This window comes from Scophthalmus maximus, chromosome 20 (genome assembly GCF_022379125.1).
Source record: "Scophthalmus maximus strain ysfricsl-2021 chromosome 20, ASM2237912v1, whole genome shotgun sequence".
Taxonomy (NCBI): Eukaryota; Metazoa; Chordata; class Actinopteri; order Pleuronectiformes; family Scophthalmidae; genus Scophthalmus; species Scophthalmus maximus.
The window spans coordinates 6,450,890-6,472,251 of record NC_061534.1 but is presented as its reverse complement, the minus strand read 5'-3'; the positions used below and the strand labels follow the sequence as shown (position 1 = coordinate 6,472,251).

Here is a 21,362-nt window from a genome sequence, read left to right as displayed (position 1 = left end):
ATATTGCAAATGAAACTGCAGCAAGTTAAACACTTTCCTTGCAATGTTCCTCACCACGCCGTCTTTGTAAGCTAAACAAACCGCCCCTCCCATTATCCTTCGCACAAAATACCTGCCCGCGATAAATTTCGGTTACATGCTTTATATGTATGATTAGTCCTAAACATTTGTCTGGGGGCAGTGACACGGGTCCTAGAAACCTTGAGATGCCGTTCAGATGAGAAGTTAGCTACGATAAACAACAAGGTCTCCCCGTACGTGTGAAAATTACTGATGAGGTGGAAGTGAAGAAAGCCTAGCTTCACATTTCCTCTGCTACAGTGAGAATTACTTTAAGGCTACGTCCATACTGCCACGTTTTCAATTCAAAACGACGTTTCAAAACCCAAAACAATCTCCGCCCAGATGAGATTTTTGGCCCCGTATCAGTATTTATCCGGGTCCATACTATACACCTGAAAACATATTCCACGTACACTGGCCATGTGTGTACCGGTGTGAACAGGAAGCTGATTTTTCTACTCTGCATTTGATTGCTTATTTACAGAAAAAAAAGAAATATGAATAAGAAACAATAATGTTCAAAAGTAAGAGAAGGGATTTTACCTTTTCTTGGACCGATGACGAGTTGGAACCAGCACTTTTAAAAGTTCACAGCGTTCGGCCCTCACAGCTGGTGGTCGAGTCGTTTGTCCAATCAGGGAGCGGGGGCGATTGCGTTGACGTCTCCGTTTCTGACCATCCAGACTACAGCGCGGCCCCGCAGTTTTCAGACGTAAAGGGGGCGAGCAGCGCTTCCAAACTTCCCAGGTTCAGGCGTCCGAAAACTCCGGCGTAGCGAGGACAGCAGGCGTAACCATAGCAGCAGTGATGCGTTCAAAAAACGAAAATGGACGAAACCCAAGTCCTCTGAAACAAAATTGATTTTGCTGACATCGGAGATTTGCATTTATTGATTCAACTTTGGGCAAGGACAGAAAGGCAGGAATAAAAACGCTCAGAAGAAGCTGCGTGCCAAACTGAGATACCGCCCCAGGCAGCCACGGCTCCGCTCCTGTTTTTGTGTGACAGACTTTACATGGGCACCGTGTCAACATGCAGTCCACACGGTCTCAGTACAGAAGTGTTTTGGTGCTAAACCGAAGGCCTTACAGGATGCTCTTATCCTCAGCTATCACAGTCTGGCATCTGATGACTTAACATTCCTGCGTTGTTTTGCATGCCTTATCCCTCTCTATCTCTATTCCTGTTTTTCTTTCCGTGTTAAATTTGCATCTGCTCGTCTCTCGCTTCTCGCCCCCCTGCCCCCGTCTCTTCCTCGATGAAACAGCGATTGGTATCGGTCTGACAGTAAAGGAACGACCCGTTGAATTCAGCCGGCGTTTGAACTTGGCCTCCCACTGCGCCCGAGAGACATAAAAAAGAGAGAAATGTTATGGTGCCGGCTGAGATGTTAGCATTCTTTGTATTCCTGCCTTTCGGCTTGTCGTTTTTTGGTCTTTTCAAATTCACACAGCCCCATCACAGATGTCTCTTATCCCAGATTTCCATCACTGGTATCGTACATTTAAAAAAAAAAAAAAACATATCCTGGGGGAATTTTAAATTTAGATTCTTGGTTTCCATCTTCACTATTGATGTTGCCTTGGAAAAGGGTTTCGTGAGGTGAAAATTTATTTTTTTATTCCTTTGAAATAACAGCACACCTAAGTACTCACCACATGGATTTCAAAAACAATAGTCACATCTCGGTTAAAGAATAAAGCTTAGCCTGAACAGATGTAAATAACTTGCACACAAAAATGACTTATAACGCACATTTCCTTTTGTGTGCTTAATATCTGGGCTGTTTTCTCTCCGTGAATGCATCCCGCACATATTCCTTAAAATATGTAGCTCTGAAACTTTCAAAGTGGGAAATTGTGACATCACCTTCAGAGAGCCGCCTCTTACAGTGGGTCATTAACGGCCGGGCAGTGGAAGCACTAAAACAACCTGTGGAGGTTTAGTTTGGCTCCGTCTGTGGTTCAATCCTTGGACTTGTCTGCTTCTGCGTCATTCTCTCTCTCTCTCTCTGTCTGTCTGTCTGTCTGTCTGTCTGTCTGTCTGTCTGTCTGTCTGTGTCTGTGTGTGTGTGTGTGTGTGTGTGTGCGTGTGTGTGCGTGCCTGGTGCGTGTGATTTTTACACCCTCACAGTTTAAGGGGATAAATCATATGCAATTTCTTAAAGTCTGTAATTTATTTTATCTACGGGAAATGGTACAGAAGAAAAGGGCGCAACAGATTGGAGGTGAGGTTTGATATCCTCTAGGTTTTAGATGGATTTGAATCATTGAAAGTGCAAGATTTGTTTGCGTATGTGCAGACTAATTTAACCAAATACATCTTACTTCCTCCGTATGCCATGACTGTGTATTAAGACCCTCCTCATCCTACAGGGACGTGGGATCAAAATGACAACATATAACATCACACTAAATTGTTTCCAGGCAAAAACATTCATTTTTTTGAAAGTATTTTTTCTTCTCCTCCAGTGGTAAAGAATCTCGGTGCCTTCTAGGATGAATATTACATTAACATTTACAGACTCTTAGGTCTCGACACCACAAGTTGGCAACTTAACATAAAAGTATGAAAGTTTCACTTTAAAAAAATAAAACTGCAGCTTTCTAGTAATTGAATTGTGGTTAAGATCTCTTTATATAAACACGCAGTGCTTCTCCGACGCATTCCCATCTCGTCAGCTTTTAACGGGGGGGGCGGTTTTGCACGCCAGCAGGATCGCGATGTCTATTTCTATCGGTCCATCTACAGCTTTAAATGTATAGCCACAAAATCTGGTACAGCTAACCGTGGCGCCCAGAGTTTGAATCCCAATGAATTTTGGTGATTCCCTAGATTTTTTCCACGAGCGACATGAGGTTGACGTTCATGCTGTTGGACGTATTGCAATAGAATGCGGTTACACATATTCATGTTCCCTATAGGATGAACAGTTATAATGTTGGTGATCCTTCCTTCTTTCCATCTAGCGCCATCGTTGGAAAAAAAAAATTGTAATTCATCCAATACATTTAGTTTTTAGTGATGAGTAGCATGACATGCTACCAAAAGTAGTAAAGTAGTAGTGTTTAGCTCAATTGCCTCCATACTAGAGAAATTACTGGTCTTTTCTTAAATTGAATTAAACAAGCCACAAATAAGATTTGTACGTGAATTTGAATTCATCTTAGCTAATATTGATATAGAACAAAGAAGTGAATTTACAGAACGACCATTGCACGATTAAGTTTGACAGCATCTAATCACATTGTCTCCGTGTTGAGACTATTTCCTACAGCGTCTTGTTCTCTTTCAAACAAAATTGTGCCCGACTGAGGTTTCAGTCTAATACACGGGAGGGGGCGGGGGGGGGGAACTGACTGACTGACTGTCAAAGACATAAAACAGCACGATTCGCCCGGGGATGAGAAGAAATGCCGTGTAAGCAAGCGCCCGCGTTTCCAGACATCGCATACGTGTGTGCTAATGTAGAGCTGGCATTGTTTGAAAAACACCAGGATCATCCTCATGCCAGTGGATAACCAATAATTTCTCATGTCACTTTTATGGATGGCTGCGTCTCCTCCGCAGCGGAAGACACTGAGGTTCTTTTCCGCCCAACTCTCAGCAGCGTGGCGAGCCAAAACAGTACTTTCCTACAGTAGTATAATCCTTGGCTGGTGAGTCGTTCTGACATCCCAGAAACGTCAAAAGCGGCAATCTAATTCGTCGTTTTGTACAACTCTCTTGCCGCCCACGTGCACTCAAATGTCTGCACGGTCGATGCTCCTCAGATCGCAGGTCGAATGGCTTACGCAAGGAATACAGAGCGTAGAAGAAACCTTTTGCCCAAAAGTTTGTGGCTTTTACGTCATCGGTGACATCAGCCGAGTGAAGCGCCCGCACGCTGAAGACCCGAGAAGGCACCAGACACCCGATTGCCATCGCCTTCAATAAAAGGCCTCATTCAGTGCCCGGCGGCGGTGATGATTATGGGCTCGCTTGTAGCGGGGAAAATGTGTATATAAACAGCCAAGAGAAGGCAACGTGGGGCAAGAGCGGCCTCGGCGCTGCCCGCGGCGTTTGTTTATCCAGCGTGCTGTAATGTTATGAGAACTGCTGCACGGGCCCTGGTTACAAGTTGTAATGTAAATATTGGTGTGTATGGAAAAGGAATGCTATTTAAGGCTTACCATATGTTCTAATAATTCGGGCCGCTGATTGAAGAGACTGGATGTCCTTTTTGTCTTCTTCCCCTTTTCAGGACGAACACCGGAGCAGTTCTCCCTTTAGTTTTCCCGAGCGAAGGTGTGGAGAGATTTTCTGTAAAATCCAGACGAATACGGGTCAGGGTTAGTTCTAGTAAACATGCATGTATCATTAATTTCTATTATAATTCACAGCTCCATTTTTCCCCACATCCAGTCCTGCACATTCAGTGCTCATGTCCAATTGAAATAATAATATTCAAAAGGGCGTTGGACGAGGAGCAAATGGACCATGAACGAATGAACGAGAATCTCCTCAGACATCGAAAGAATAACAATATGTTCCCAATGTTGATTCCAGGCAAGGCAGCCAGGTATGTGAAATAAAATGGAAAAGGAACGATGCAAGCATCGTCTGTTTCATGCTGGGATAGAAAAGGAGGAGTGAGTGTCGAGCAGTCATTCCATACACAAATTATCCAACTCTGTCACTTAAAAATCACATCGATATAAGTGTTGTAATTGCACACAGTTTGTTTTTGTGGGAAGCACTAGGCAGCCACATTCTTCTCAGCACAAGATGACGATTTCTCTTAAATTTAACAGCTTTTTGCAAAATGTGTCAACATTTTTGTGTCGCTTCCATCGCAATATCCACCACCGCCGCTGGAAACCAAATCGTGAGCGCTTATTTTAGGGATAAATCAAAAGCCTTCATTACCGTTTTGGCCGTGGTCTCGGTGAAATATTGAAAAGGTGGAGCTCGACTCGAAGCACCAACTCTCGCTTTGAGGAGATTCCGCCCAACAACATGTGGGTCGCGGGTTGTTAACCCTGGACTTTTCTGCCGTTTCGTCCAAAATGTGACGAGACAAACTTCTTTCGTTGAAAGAAGGCTCTGGAAGACGCGCCTCTGAAACCAGTGTTGTATTTTAGTCATCGTTAGACACTGCTCTGGACTATAGTTGTCACATCACAGAAATCTAAAAAACATTTGCACGTTTTTATAACCATGTCATGAGCTAATCTGCGACCCCCCCCCCCGTCCCCGTCCCCGTCCCCGTCCCCGTCCCGTCCCCCTGTCCCGTGAACATTGCTGCGTGTAAGTGGCGGGGCCGTGAATGAGAGCTTTCAGTTGTGTCCCTGCTCTTTTATCTGTAACATCTCTCGTCTCTCCGTGCTGCTGGAAGGACATACACTGAGCATATTGTGGCATCGGCGTACACACATTTCTGGCCCATTTAATAGATTTAAAATGTATGAAATTGGCCTAAATAAATAATCGGCGGAAATATACGCCAGATGTCGCAGGTGTCACTCCAGAAGTGAGCTTCTTAAAACTCTGGGTTTGGGCCTAGGGAAAGAGCTTAAACGAATGTGAACACCGCTGCTCCGTATATGGAGAACCCTAATGTATGTAATAACATAGAGATCCAAACAATCGGGATTGATTTATTGAAGCGATGAAGCAGATATGGGTAAAATCATTCTCACAATTTCAAATGATCAAATGAAAAAAAAACACGTTTATGGGCTAAAAAGAGGAAACGCTTACAGCTGTTTGGAGCAGGTTGACAAGGAAAAGTTTTTTTCCCGCGAGGCGACCAATAACCAGGGAGAAAAAAGTGATTGTGATCCTGCGAGCCAACGTGCTAAACAAAGCCATGGAAACATCTGTGAAGCAAACTTTACGCAGGGCAGGAGAACGGTATAACGTTCATGTGCATCAGCATTTTTATAGTTCTCACGTGTGCTTTGTTTTGCAGGGGAAAAAAAGATGGAAGTATTTAAGCAGAGAAAGTAATTGGCCAAGTAGTTTGGCTCTGCAGCGAGTCCCTGTGATTTCCCCCCCACAACCCCCAACATGTCTGTTTTCCCTTTTTTGACCACAGAGGTGACACTGATGCAACAAGTGGCCCCATCGAGATGCACGAATACAGAGTTCAAAAATGAACGCGCGCTTCTTACAGCACACGGTGATTTGTGGTGTATAGTGCAGGTGATTGGCACACTTCACCAATCAGCTGGCACATTAAAGCCTCGCTCTTCGTGTTACATCGCAAACGAGGCCCAGACCCTTTTTTTTCACTTTCTGTTCCTATACTTTATTCCTCTTCCCGGGGCATCAATCATTTTCAATCAAAGATGTCTTGATTCTGTTTTTGTTTTGGCAGGGTTTGGATTTTTTTCCCCCCCCCACCACCCCCGGTGTGAAAAAAAAAAAAAAAAAGTGGAATGCTGCCCATAAAAACTGTACTCACATGAAATGCTCGCAGTATGGCGTCGACTTGAATTCATTATTTTTCCCCCCGTCTTTTTTTTAAGCATCAAATTCCAATTCAACATGATCAAAGAGATTTCAAAAGCTGAAACTGAAACTAGTGAAGCACCTGAATAGCCTATATTTCACTTTTTAAGTTAAATTTTCCAAAATAATTCAACCGAAAGTTTCATCTATCTCCATCAGTCACAAGAATATTGGAATTACTTTTATTTAACTCTTGAAAAAACACAAACCCAGTCTCCAAAAAGACATTGAAACCTTTGGGGACATGAGGGAATCGACGGTTTACCTCCTTTTATAATTTATGCGTGCGTGTGCGTGTGCGTGTGTGTGCGTGTGTGTGTGTGTGTGTGTGTGTGTGTGTGTGTGTGTGTGTGTGTGTGTGTGTGTGTGTGTGTGTGTGTGTGTGTGTGTGTGTGTGTGTGTGTGTGTGTGTGTGTGTGTGTGTGTGTGTGTGTGTGTGTGTGTGTGTGTGTGTGTGTCCCTTTGAAGTTCTGATGTCCGCCCACCCTTCTGTGGCCCTGCATTGTGCCGGACAGCTCCATTTGTCCCACCTTAATCCCCTGACGTAAACTCACATAAATCACGCCGAGTTGTTTCTAAACGTGAGCCGGCTGGAAAACTCCGTCTCTGTCTCCTCCGCCTCGCTCTCGCTTACAACCCCCACGGAGAGTTTAAGGGCCCGCCGGCTATTCATTTAGCCGACGACCCCGCATTGGTAGCGATAACTGCTTGAAATGAAAAATGAATGCGCCTCTCTTATTCTGCATACGGACATGTTGGTCACCCTCTCACGGGAGCTCTTCGACTGTTCAGAGAACCAGAATTAGGCGAACGCACCTTAAACTCCACAAAATGGTAGTTCAACGTGTTTCCATTCAAACACACCAGAAATGAGAATCAGGTTGTTTTTTTTAAGAGGTCAATCAAGCTTGTTATACATGCGGCGACTCTTAGCGCGGCTCAGCAGATGAAATTCATTCACATTTAAAAGGATCTGATAAAGAAAAAGGTGGCTCCTGGTACTTTTCTGCGGCAGCTACGTACACGGGCGTGATTTTAGCCGGCACATATTAGTTGTAGAGATGGGGCAGCATCCCGGACATCTAGTTCAACCTCCCTCTCTATCGGTGGCTCTGTGCCAGATTAAAGTGCCGGGGCTCATTGTTTACACAGCTCGGCGGTGCCACGGCTGAGCAGGCCCGAACAATGGACCCCTGCTCCCCTTTGTCAGAGTGAGGGGAAGAATGGAGACCTCTTGACATGGCAACCTGAAGCCTCAATGCCCCCACTTCACCTAGCTGACAGGGTCAGAGCAGGAAGGAGAGGCTGAAGGCAGAACGAGGGGAAGTCAGAGATAAGGAAGAGGGAGGTCGGAGAGAAGAAAAGAGATGGAAGGGGCAGAAGGGAAGGTACGATATGAGAGGGGCGGATGAATTGGAGTCCCATCAGGAATACAGGACGGGGGTGGGGGGGGTTAAGCGGCGGAGATGCCACAAATGATGACGATCAAGTCGGTCTCTCATCACAAAATCACACGTGGACATTGGAAAATGTCATCAGCAACAATTTGCGAGCCTTTGCCTCCTCACATAAAACGCAACCCCTCCGGGAAAGTTCAGGAAAAGGTCCAGACTTCAGAGCATGTTATTACACACATAACTAAAGCCATGAAGTGATGGGCTGAGCTTGGTAACACAGAGTGTTACACGCTGGTAAAAAAAAAAAGCTGTACTGTGAAAACCAGCAAACCGAGGCTTCAAACAAAACACGAAAAGCGACGTGAACATTGTGAAACGATGCCTCCAGCCTGAGTGAGCGTGTGTCTTTGAGTGAGCGTGCGTGTCGGAGTAACCTCTCCTCTCTGTTCTATTCATTTCTTCTTTCATTATTTCTTTATTAAAGTCATGCTTAGCCTTCCAGAATATTTTTCCCCCTATAGCCTCTTATGACGCGGTGCATTTGAGGACGTGGCAAATGTCTTGTTTCCATCGGCATGCAATAAAACTAATCATTAGCATTCAAAAGTGGAGGTCATCCCTTCTCTCTCTCTCTCTCTATTTTTTTTTCGCTTGCAGGTCACTTTCTCGGCAACAATACAGTCATTGATGTGCTTCGTCGCCAGGGATACGAGGTGGAGCACACCCCTGCTGGGCAGCCCATAAACAGGTGAATTTACTGCTAAAATGCCCTTAAACACACACACACACACACACACACACACACACACACACACACACACACACACACACACACACACACACACACATTTATTTGCATTTGACTCAGTGGATGTTCTGATTTGTTTTGGCAGCACATGGTGCAAATTTAACTAATCCCTTAATATAAACGAGCGTCTAATTTTACAAAATTGCTGCAATTTATTCTTCCGAAATCTGAAAGTATGCTTCATAATAATTTTTCTTTTAGGCAACACTGAACTAGTTCCAGGCTGCCTTGAGTTAAGCTGCCAAAAATCTGTTAAATACTTCACATTGCGAGTGATGTTCGCTGAATCTGCCAAGAAAAAGTTTTAGATGCACTACAGACAGGAAATTATAAATAGCTTGATCTAAGTAAAAACTCAGATGCGACGGCAACGGACAAACAACCTTTCAGAATCTGAAAGTCCACCTCAAAATGGTTCAGTGACGTTAAGTAAAGTATTTCAAAGATTCAGAGAGATAAAGGAGCATTTTGTTGAGAGATTTCTTTTCCTGTCCCAGAATGTTTTATGATGTGATTTGGGATCATTTAAGTTTCGGGGAACAATTATTCTCCATAAAAAGCAGAAGGCGAGATACGAGAAGAGAAGAAAGAAAGCGGAGAAACTGAGAAATACAGAGATGACAGATACGGGACAAGGCGAAAAAAAATATTATGTTTCACCAGTGCTGTTGCACATTACGCGTTCTTCTGAAAACATGAGTCTGCATCTGAAAAGGCCATATTTTATCACTTAAACCAGAGTAAGGTTTCCCGTCCTGGCCACATTTTACAGTGCGACTGCTGCCTCACGGCCCTGACAGGAAAATACATATATCCCTCGACTTTTTTTTTTCGCCGACTGGATTTCAAATGGGAAATCATTTTCCAAGTATGCGCAAAAAACCCTTTTGTTGCTCCGTGTTCATTCGCGGACCCCAAAGCAGATGTCGGAGTTCAGCGTCAGCCCTCGTGAGACTTGTGTTGTCTGCAATAAATCCCGGGCAAAAACTGCGCTCAGCAACTGAGTCCGTTGAGTGATCCTCGTTTTTTTCCTTGCGAGCGCTCGCTCTCCCCAAATCCCAAAAGTGTTTATCTCCTCGTCTCATCTTGAAGTTTTGTCACAGTTGACGCTGAGGGAACGGAGGCGATTATCTCGTCTCTTTGCTGGCGATGAACCACTAATCTGCTAATCACGTAAGAGGCTTGTTTTAGTGTGGAAGCTGCGGTGATCCCAGAAGGGGAAACGAATGGCCAGGCCCAGGCCACGATTGTCATTGCAGTCTACGCAGAAATCCATCCAACTGTCTACACAGGCTGCGTATACAGTATCACAACCACCATGTCATCACACAGTGCAAAGGTACTGAACTTCCCAATCGGGAAAAAAACCCACATTCATTGATATCTGTCACTCTGTGAGTGGGTGTTTTCCCGTCCGCAGACGTTTCCACTAAATAGATTGAACCGACAGATAAGTCGCCCAAATGAAGAGTTGTTGAAAGGGCCCGCACCCGAGCGGGACTCGCGCCTCCCGCTGCGAAGCATGCAGCTCAGTCTACCGTGGCGCGCGGTGCGGGTGGCTATCTCCGTGCAGATCTCTGTTCCTGTCCTCCGTCTGTGAGAGCGAATGAACGAGTGAGTGCGTCTCCTTTTCGCGCACAAACTCTGTGTTCGATGCGGGGCGATGCGGGACCGTCACCGAACTCTTATTTCCCGCACGGGTTCATCCCAATGCGAAAAAGGTATAAGTGACTCCACCGCGGTTTTCACACATTAACCGCGGGAAAAAATGCCTGGACTATTCGCTCCAGACACTCCGCGGCGTTTGCCGTTCACAGTGTGACGAGCACCGCGGGAGGTTGTCGGGGCGAGACGCGTCCACGGCGACGGGAGCATTTCCGGGAACATTCTGTGGCGTCTGGGTAGAGAATGCGGGAGCCAGGACATGATGATAATTCTGCTGCGGAAAGCAGAGCTTTTGATCACAATTGTACAAGGGGGCTGTAAGGAAAATGCACAGACTGACCCCTGACCCTAACCCCCAGCCCCCAACCTGGTTATGATGCTCAGGTGTATCTAATCCAAACGATGAGTTTTGGACCTTAAGTTTTTACTTCAAGTAAATCCCGACATGTTGCTTCTACCGTTCAGTGCTCAGAGGGACTCCAACATAAAACAATGCTTTGCTTCAGTTAGTTCACAGAAAATGTCTCTGTCATTTTGCCTGTGCAACCATAGAAACATATTAAATCCATGGTCTGCGTTGAACTTACACGTCTGCTGAAAGCCATATTTTAAAATTTCAAGGAGTCTCTGGCTCTCTGTCTCATTTTTACCCCAGGATTCTGATCATATCGTGTGCGAAAGAGAGGTCCGATTACACACATGCTGATATTAATATTGAGGTTTGAACAGCGCATGCTGTGACACAGAGCCTCTCTCACATCTTTCTTCCCAAAAAAAACCCCCAAAAACGTTTCTTAACTTCCTGTGATCCGTGTTGTCCAGGAGATCATCGCTGCGACCAGAGTCCGAGGACCACTACGACGAGTCCCCTCTCCTGGAGCCTTTCCTGCACGAGCTCCCCCACAAAGAGGAGGACCAGGGGCGCACCCTGGAGGAGGATCTGCTGCCACACATGCTTCTGCCACCGGACAGCCTGGAGCTGCTGGAAAAAGCGGAGAGGAAAATGCTGAAGAAAAAGAGGCGGAACAGGCAGAAGAAGCAGCGGCACCGGCATTTCAACGACCTCTGGGTTCGCATCGAGGAGAGGTGAGAGAGCAGAGGGAGGGACGAATGACGAATGACGAAAGGTCCACGGGGTCACCATCCTCTGTGCATTTGTCGTCGATGTCTTCTTAGGAGAAAGGAGCAGAAGGTGAGACACAAGACCAGGGATGAGGACAAAAGGAGAGAAAGGAGTATTGGGGGTATGAACTCAGACAAGAAGGACAGAGAGGATGTGAGAGGAGAGAGAGGAAATTGGAATATGTTCTTAGAATATGGTGCCGCAGGCTTAAACAGTCAACATATCACATCACCATACTCTTCATGCAGTCTGCACACACTTCAGCACGTATACACACACACACACACACACAGGCACGCACACACTGACGTGTGGTATGGGTCCATACTAGTTTCTAGCTGGTATAAGTGTCCTGGATGTGAAAATAGCAGCCTGGGAATTCCTACTGAGTATCCGGTTTAGGTCTCTTAGTCGCTCCAGGCAGGGACTAACCAGACAACAAAACAAGCTCACCTTTCAGACAAAAAGGAGACCCCCTGCACAAGGTGTGGTGCGTGGTTCTCCAGCCTCGCTATAACGGCACCATCTCCCGTCTCCGTTGATGATTTTGCACGTGGACGGGAAGCAGGAAAAAGTTGAATTCCATCCGTTCAGAAAAGTTGGATGCGTCTGTATCTCAGCTTGCATTGGCAAGAGGCTTAATCTACCAACGAAAAAAAAAAAGGCCAAACGCACATGCACAGACAACCGCGTTCATTCATCACCGCAGGGGCAATTATGAGTTTCCAATTCGCCCAACTCACACATCTCTTGACCGTGGGAGGAAACGGAGGCACCTTGAGGGAAAACCTCACGCAAACAGAAGGAGAACAACTTCACAGAAAAAGGTGCGAAGCAGGAGACGGAGCAGAACCACTGAGCCGCCAGTCGAACCCCTCACGGACTGATAATTGTAAACCTGTGTGCTACTGTACATCTAAAGCCACGTCAGCTCAATCACAGTCAAACCCCACCGTCTCATTGGCTCTTTTAGGAAATGCAATCAAGGGGCACATTCGTTGGACCGAGAGTCATGTGACTTTGTGAACTTTAAAGAAACCAGCATAGGTAGAAGCTTTCACACATGCAATGTAAACTTTTTGGGTATATATTTTTCTGTATGTTCCCAAGTAAATCCTGTCAGGCATTTTCCGGAACTTTTCCTGTCACCCCCATCGTAAAAAAGAAATGTCTGTGAGACTCAGACAATCTCTTAATATGTGAATGGCAAATTCCTGAAAAATGCCTAAACCAAAACTCACTGTCATTTTCTGGGGTTCATATCCGAGAACAACTTAACAGTAGACTAGTGCAGGACTTTGCCTCTAAGCATGTATTCAACTTTACCCGCGCAGGAGCATGTATTTTTCTATGTACAGTATGGACCAGTCCAAATTAGTGACGGAAAGAAAAAATCCAACCGCGTCGCGTCTGTTTTTCGCGGGAACAGAGGAGGTTTGTGAGCACTTGTGTACATTATGTCTGCAGAAATGATTTCCCTCTCTCTCTCTCTCAGACGGCCCCGCATTTTGGATGGAGAGGAAACAGACTGTTTGTGTACACTTTAGCGAGTGTACACGGTGCACGTCTTTGTATATTTTAAGGTCTGCAGAAGGTGGCCGGGTGAGAAAAGGGAGAGCCAGTGCCCAAAAAAAACAGAAGCAACTACTGCGCCACAGTTCCTCTGTTGTGCTTGATGCGTGGCCACAGAGTGATGTGCCACACCTGGTTTCCTCACGAATTTCCAGGCCCCTCGAACCCAAATAAACTTGCTTCATAACCTAAAAATTTAACTTAAAATGCAGACTTAAATCCTTTTTTTTTTTTTTTTTTTGCTATTAGTATCACTAGTATCTCTGTGTTTTATGTGTTGGTTTTCTGATTCATTGCAGAGGCTGCTCATAACTCCCCAAACTTTCTTCGGCCTAGGAGACTGCAGTCGGTTATCCAACTCAAACACCATCATTTGTCCACGACGATCCCTCTAAGCATGCTCTCATTTGTCTGTCAAGTCAGGATGAGGAATAATGATGGAAATTCAGGGCTGGGACATGATTTGGGTTCCTGTGCAGATATTATAAAATGCTTGTTTTCATTTTTCTTGATGCTGACGCTTGTCAAAATGTATTTCCCCGATAAAAACCATAATCCAGTTTAAAAAAAAAAGTAAAAAGAAACACTATATTGTGCTTACTCTTTCTTTCGTACTGTTTGTGGTCCTGCTGCGTCAAATTGCTGTCGCAGCCCACTGGTATCTGGAGATCCTGACTCCAGGAACTTGTGTGTTTGTTTTGCCTGGCGACGTCCCAGTCCAAACCACACAAGCACCGCGGGCTCGGCATCAAACAAGGAGAGCAGAAATGATTTGATTGCCAGACTTGAAAGGGACAGATAAAGAAAGAATTAGAGACAGCCAACGAACGGGCAGACCAGAATATGTAATATGAAGAGAAACGGAAAAATGAAGAAAGTAAAAACAGGCAGGCAGTTGGTTTATAGCCATGAGCTGATCAATGACTTTGCACGCCCCCGTTTTTCTTTTTTGTGCTAAAATCTCTCCTGATTGGTCGGTGCTGTTGCAGTGGACTCTTCTGTAGAGAGTTTTTTTTTTTCCTTTCTAGCTTTCACCATCATTTATATTTCCATTGTTCACCTCCTGCAGTCGGCATAGTTTCTCAGGCGGTTGTGGACAATGTGGGAAATGTTCGTCTGCAGCTTACAGGATTTCCCCTTCGAGCACAGTGGCTCAGCAGTGCAGAGATACTGCTGGTATTGTTGAAGACGTTTAGGGAATTCATTCAATTCAACCGTCTTTTTACCATAGTTCTTATGCTGTTTAATCTCGTCTTAACCTGCTATTTATATTCAATTTCATTTGATTTGAATGTCATCATTATGCATGAATTGTACTATAAAAATAAAGTTTATTATTATTATATTAAGTAGTAGTAGTAGTGGTAGTAGTAGTAGTATAGTATCATGAGAATGTAAGCATTGTTCAAATTTAAAGTTAGGAAAAAACCCCTCCAACAAAGTTTTCTTCATTAATAGATGAACAGTCAAAAATATTTGATCTGCGTCACTGGGACTGTTGGTAATTTGTCTGTTCATGTAGGACTCCATTATTCAGAGTAAGGAGCGGATGTAGAAAAAGAGGTTTTTACATGATAAATGTGATCAATTTTTTAAAACAAATTTTTCTCTCCACAGCACGATGGTGCAGTCCCCGCCCCCCCCGCTGGTTCGCATCATCAATGGCTACATCACAGTGCAGCCACCTGACAGAGTCCACAGCCACCACGACCACCAGCACCACCACACACCTTCGGCGTCACCCGCCTCCTCGCGCTGGTCGCCTGTCCTCGTCTCCCTCTGCACATTGCTTCCACTGATGTGGAGTGTTTTCCTTTAGTAGAGGCCGTGAGACCTAGTGACTCTCTGAGACTGTCGACAGGAAAAGAAGAAAAAGCACGCGGAAAGCATGTGACACCAATTCTAGCAGTCAGGTAACAGTACACTCCATGGATGTTAGGTTAGATAATGTCTGCGTTGCAGGGACAGAACGGTAAATCATGCCAATAGAGCATGTCTCTTACAAATTGAGGCCTTGATGAGCATGTAAGCTCATATACCGTGAGCTCTCTTGGAACGTGACGCTTTCATGAGGTTTCAGTTAATTTTACGCTGAGCATCGGGAGCCAGTGCTAGGGGGCGCAGCGTGAAAGAAACGTGAAAGCCCACAAACAGGAAGTATTATCCCACGTCTCACAGACATTGCAAAACAAAAAAAAAAGGAAAGTCAGTTCCCTTATGGGTTATAGTGTTACAGTAGACACTCATCATTCAACGTCCAGAGCCTCTGAGGATATATGAGATCTCACTCAAGTGACTGTTCGGTGAATAGACACAAGGACGCCATTAAACAGTTGAATATCATGTACCCTCGATAAGTGCAACTGGAACCATATACCCTGTGTGTGCGCGTGTGTGATGCCTGTGTGTGTGTGTGTGTGTGTGTGTGTGTGTGTGTGTGTGTGTGTGTGTGTGTGTGTGTGTGTGTGTGTGTGTGTGTGTGTGTGTGTGTGTGTGTGTGTGTGTGTGTGTGTGTGTGTGTGTGTGTGTGTGTGTGTGTGTGCGCGTCAGCTCTTAATCCCCCGGCGTTCCTCTTCAGGACTTAATATACAGTATTCTTCCATTTTAGAAGAAAAATGATGTATAAAAGGGGGGGAAATTGTACATATTGTTTCTAAATATTATAGATGTATTTTAGAATTATAAAAAAAAAATGAAAATTATCAAAAGTTTTGTCGTTGTTTATATAAATATATAAATAGATATGCAGTATATTTTTTTGAAAAGAAATCAGGAACTAACCACCACCATAGCCGGCGTCATTTGTGTGTCAGTGAAATGCCTTCTTTTTTTTTTTTTTAAAGGGACAGAGGATTTTACTGTACGATATGTATCAGTGTTATCACTCGCTTTGCTGTATGTGTCTGCTGAAAGGATTCATGTCAATGTATTTTACATAGAGACCATTTTATTTATTTAATTGTTACTACTATAGTTTTGCTGTAGGCTATATGAAATATTCCCATTGTTTAAATTTTGTTTTTTGTCACCATGATGTCCAAATGTGTTATTTCAAATGCAATGATACTTCAGTTTTACATACACAAAGCTGTCTACACAGACAGACCACCTACAGCATGGTGCTTTAGGCCTTTCACATTTCACGGATGGCATATGAGGTAACTGTAGTAGTATTACCGTGACAACAATAAAATATTTATCTAGATTCATATCTGATTGTAAAGCTCATGTCTAGCTGTAAAGCAAATCCAGGACACGTTCAATATGATTTAAAACAAGGAAGAGAACATACCGTTCTCCCGGTATCTATCCCCATCGATGGGAATGGCAGACGGCAGAATCCTGTTGATGGAGGAACAAAAGCTTCAAAATCATCGTGCAGTTTGTCGTCTTTCTACTAGATCGGTAAGTATAGCACAACCAGTCGACATTAATACTATCGGACGTTTACCTCAAGGTTATATGTTCAAACTGGTATTTTTACGGTTGTTTTCTGCTTTGGACAGTTAGCATTGATGCTAACGCTGCCACTCGTTAATGTAGGAGCCAGGAAACAAAGTAGGAGCCTCAGTGAACACACTTCTCTCTTCTCCTCCGTTATCTCCTAAGTGATGTTGACAACTTCCTCAGGAGCTCTGAGGAAAAGTACCTGCGTCCTTACCGGTGTCTTGCTACTGCAGCGTCTTTACGTCCGCCAGCAAAAAATAATTCCACCTGGAACCACTAGGGGGCATGACAGTTGTCTGTTGCAGCTTTAATTTTCAGTGTTAACAAGTAACATTAAAACCATGGTCATCACCAGCACCCTCGCAAAAACATAAAACATAAAATATCAAATAGATAATTCCACAGTACAAGTGACAAGTTTAGGAAAGTCTTATCAGGAAAACCACTCTCCAGTTCATGTGTACTCGGACGTATCTCTGGTTGCCCCGGTTATATCATAGAAGATTAATGTTCACATAATCACATAAAGTCACTTAGAAGATTAGTAGTTGTCTAAACAAAGTCAGTAGCTTGGTATCAGTAGAGCATTGCACTGGTTGTATGTTCTGGCTGTCTTCAACCAAAGTGTGGGTGGCTATACACACATGTTGCCCTCCTGCCCTGACCTAGGGCTCACGGCTTGTTTATGTGAGGTTAATGTACTGTGATAAGGCCGCTATTAGAAGCCGTTTGATGTGTGCATGTGGTCGGCCACAAACGCCCCCCCCCCCCCGCCAGTGTGCACCGTCCCTGCAGGAAACAAACAGGACACCAGAGCTAACGGATTCTTTGGACGCACAGGAAATGAGGGTTAATTGATGTGCTGCGTCAACAGGAAGAGAAAGCTAATTGACTTGTTGGTTTTTTGCTTTGATTTAGGAGTGGCCGTGCACTCCGAGGGGTCACCGAGGGCCGCGCAGACTAATGTGCACGAAGCAGGAAACACAAGATTCACAGGCCTAAATGAGGTGTGAGGCACGAGAGGTAAGTGATTCGAAACACAAAAAGAAACATGACATCCTGGTAACATTTAGTGATGTTTTTTGTTTTTTTCCCCCCCTTCCACTAAAAAGAAGAAACCGTTGCAATGTGAAACCAACAGCTGCGTTCAGAGTTCAAGCAATTTCTCTGGTGAAAGGGAATCTGGGAGCTGTAGTAGAATCACTAATTGAGTTTGAAAAACTGCAGGAATATATGTGACCGTCGCAGACTGATCATATTTAATTCTTAACATTATCCAGATTTCCCTTCTAAGCATTATCGAGACCGCCTTCAGACACTTAGATGAATCAAGTCGCATCGTCTGTCCCGCTAACAAATGGAACTGACTTTTCCCACTGAGGGCTTGTGTAAATACCCATAAAACATAAGGCAGATAAAATGAACAAAGGCACACATTAAACGAAGAAATGAAAACATTAAATAAAGAAGTTGATGTCAACCATTTCCAAATGCTTTCACGAAAGGAGAAGCTTTATGAAGGGGGTTTATAAGAAGCCAGTTTGTCTAAGATCAATGGGCAAAGACCTCTATATGTTGGAGGCTCTTGTAGCAAAAGCCTGATGACCTTTGCCACTACACCTGTCATTTTCATTGTGTGAATATTTGCCATAAAGAAAATGCGGAGGCGAAAAAACTGAATTCCTAACTGTAGCCATGGACAACCGCACATCATGTTAATAACAGTGTACGCGACTCTTTCTTCCGCTGCGTGTGTCACACGGCACTTTCCCGACAGCGGGCCGCGTGAGTCGCTCAGTCATCCCATAGAAAGAATAAACAAACAAGAGGTGCAGGTCACACCTCTTCACCGCCTCCCGCTGAGTGCTGCCGCCGACAGACGTGACAGGTCATTTAGCATCAGGAACGCTGCGCGCACAACAAGTGGGAGTTTCGACAAGTCGAAGCGAGCAGGACCAGAGCTATTCTGCAAAGTGGTTTTCAAGTCATGGAACTGCGATCGGCACCAAGCCGACGGTTGAGACCGACTCCAGGTTTGGGGTTAGAGGTTAGAGGGTGAGCAAACAAGGCAGACGTGAATTAGCCAGAGGATAGTAGTTTTAACCGGGGTCACCTGCATCGCCAGGGAATATAGGTTTGCCGTGCATGTTACATGTTCACAAAAACAGCAAACGCAGAAAAAATTATCATCTGTTTTGAATCAGGGCAAATCTGAAATTGAGCGTCCGCTCCGTCGCTTTACTTCTTACACACAGCGACTGCACATTTGTTGGAGCGAAAAAAAAAAAAAGGGGGGGGGGTCTTTCGACAGTCACCTACCCCCTTGATACACAATCAAATAAGAAAGTGGGTCTTGTGAAAACATGAAAACATGCCACGCTAGACAAGGAGGTGGGGTTGCCAGATTGGACAAAGTAAACCTGTAGGAATTGAAAGCAGATGTTTTGCGCAGACGTCTGTTTCCTGTGGAGTACAGGACTGGTTAAAAAGGCAGAGAGAAAAATAAAAGACAAGGCATTGTTAGGTAGTTGTCAGTAGAACACGCTCTCTTAGAAGGACTGTAATCTGGTAATATTTATTGGGGCTTTCATGTGTAGCTGTAACCCTTGTTAAAATAAGATCAGGTCCAAAAGTTTTGGGAAGAGATTGGAAAATCACACCGTGCGAGATTTTTCATTTAAAGAAAGGCGGAATTGTTTGAGGGATTTTCCACAATTTTTTTTTAAAAGCCCCAATAAAACCACTTGTTTACCTCAACGTGCAAAATTAGACATATTTTCGATCGACTTCTCCCGACATGGCTTCTTCCTGCCGTTGATTGAACCCACATTAGAGAGTTATTCTCATCGTTCCACACACCGGGGCCACGGGCCAAAGAACGTCCATTCTCCCAGTGATGTGTCCGTACGCTTTCATCCAGCTCATCAGTCGAAGCCTATCCCGAGCCACCAGGTCAAATCACTTCCCAACCCCCCCCCCCCCATTGTTAAAACAAGCCCCGGCGTGTTAGGAGCTTATCTGATGTAGCTCCGGTCAATCCCTCACTGCCTTGCACAAATAAGCATACGTATGCGGAGCGGGTCTCACTGTGGTTATTATCACTGCATCGGTCAAAGTCACGGCGGCAGAGTGTTAACTGAGGTCCACGGTGAAAGTGCTGCGCCGACTGAGCCCTCGGCGTATTTATGCAGTGAAACTCCTCGGGCTTGTGTGTGATATATTATTTGCCTATACTAGAAAAACACTCTTCTTTTATTGTCTCACGCTTTGAACACGGTGGAGAGCAAAATGAAAAAAAGAGAAGATATTTTTCCTCAGTGCTCCCTCTTTCTTTTTTCTTCCTCCCCCCATCTAGACCGTCTTCCGTCATTTTTCAGTCCCATTGAGGACAGTTATTGCGTCGTTATAAACGAATGGCGGCTCTCGCCATAACCTCTGCAGCTAATGGCTGCTACATATATAAACCGTTAATCGCATTTTTCATTGATAGATTGTTTTAAAACACAAAATGTCCCAAAAAAAAGATTGTGTTCTTTTCTTCAACAGGGATGCAGAGCTACTACTGCAAGAGTTTATGAATCAACGTGGTTCATGCAGCTCCGACTACAAATCATCACATTTCCTGAATTGTTAAACTCTAACATTCAGTTCTGGATTACTTTCCAAACCCTCAGGCCAGTTCCCCCCCCCCCCCCGGAGGGTTGTAGTCTTAGACACAATTCTTTGACTTCAAACAGGAATGCTGCACCGGCGAGTCCTTCATTTTTTTTCGGGCCGGGTGCCCCAGAGGCCTCGGTCAGAGCCGGAGTGAAAAGTCCTCGTAATGCCTGCCTCCTCTCTGGCCGCAGAATTACTCCACACTTAAGGAACCCATTAGTCCCAGCGAGTTCAAGGCATTTGTGAGAACAATGGAAGATGCATATATTGGAAATATTCGGGACTTTGATTGTGTTGATTGCAGAAGTCCGGGGGGCATCTGTTTCTCCTCCTTTGTCTCCCTCCACTGCTCCCAAGTCTTTGCATCTGCATGATTATTAGTTAGATTGGATTATTAGATTGGAACTTGGATTTGAGAACACGGGGTTTAATCTACGGCATCTTCAATTCAATTCAATTCAATTTTAATGTGCCCAGCGCCAAATCACAACATGCGTCCTCTCGAGGCACTTTACATAGTGAGTGAAAACCCACCAGTTCCCACAATGAGCGAGCACTTGGCGACTGTGGAGGAGAAGAAAAAAATCTCCAGCAGAACCGGGAACCGATTAATATCATATTTTAATCTTGAATCACCGAATGCAACGGTCATATTTTTTTTATTTTCATCAACACTAACATGGGAAGACTAAGTAAACATGTCGTGGCCCTCAGGTGAAGCAGATGACACCTGTTGCACAATTCTTCATCCCAGGACCAGTTGGAGAAACAGAAGACATATCCCCTCAAAATTATTTTTCCAATTTAGATTATTCACAAATCAATCAGACACATGAGTGAAACTCTGCCACCGTGTGTGTGTGTGTCTACGTTTGATTCATAAACACACAGGAAAACCACTTGGTGCCCCCTGTCGCCAAAATGTTTTAGTGGCAGATTGAATGTAGTTACTATAATACTATAATGATGTGACCTATGTAAACAGCCAGTCTGTCTCTGTCTGCGTACTTGTGAACCGGCAGTAAACACTTCGATAAAAACTAAACAATATTTTAGTTTTCTGTTGTTGTGATTTAGTTTCTCTCCGAATCACCCAGGTCTCTTTCCACAGCAGACGTTTTTGAATTTTCATTGC

The 21,362-nt window shown here is 44.5% G+C and overlaps 1 protein-coding gene across 3 annotated transcripts in view; it reads left to right on the top strand.

Annotated features, from left to right (window-relative positions):
• Positions 1–16,334, top strand: part of trabd2a (TraB domain containing 2A) — a 64,857-nt gene extending 48,523 nt beyond the window's left edge. For 2 of the 3 annotated variants that reach the window (XM_035607755.2, XM_035607756.2), the window contains 3 exons: positions 8,613–8,703; positions 11,251–11,514; positions 14,741–16,334. In XM_035607755.2, coding sequence (XP_035463648.1) covers positions 8,613–8,703; positions 11,251–11,514; positions 14,741–14,942 — 557 coding nt within the window. In that variant the 3' untranslated portion in view covers positions 14,943–16,334. Of the gene's footprint in view, positions 1–8,612; positions 8,704–11,250; positions 11,515–11,604; positions 11,621–14,740 lie in introns of all 3 variants that reach the window. The other variant, XM_035607757.2, reaches the window with a different exon arrangement.
• Positions 16,335–21,362: the final 5,028 nt, after the last annotated feature.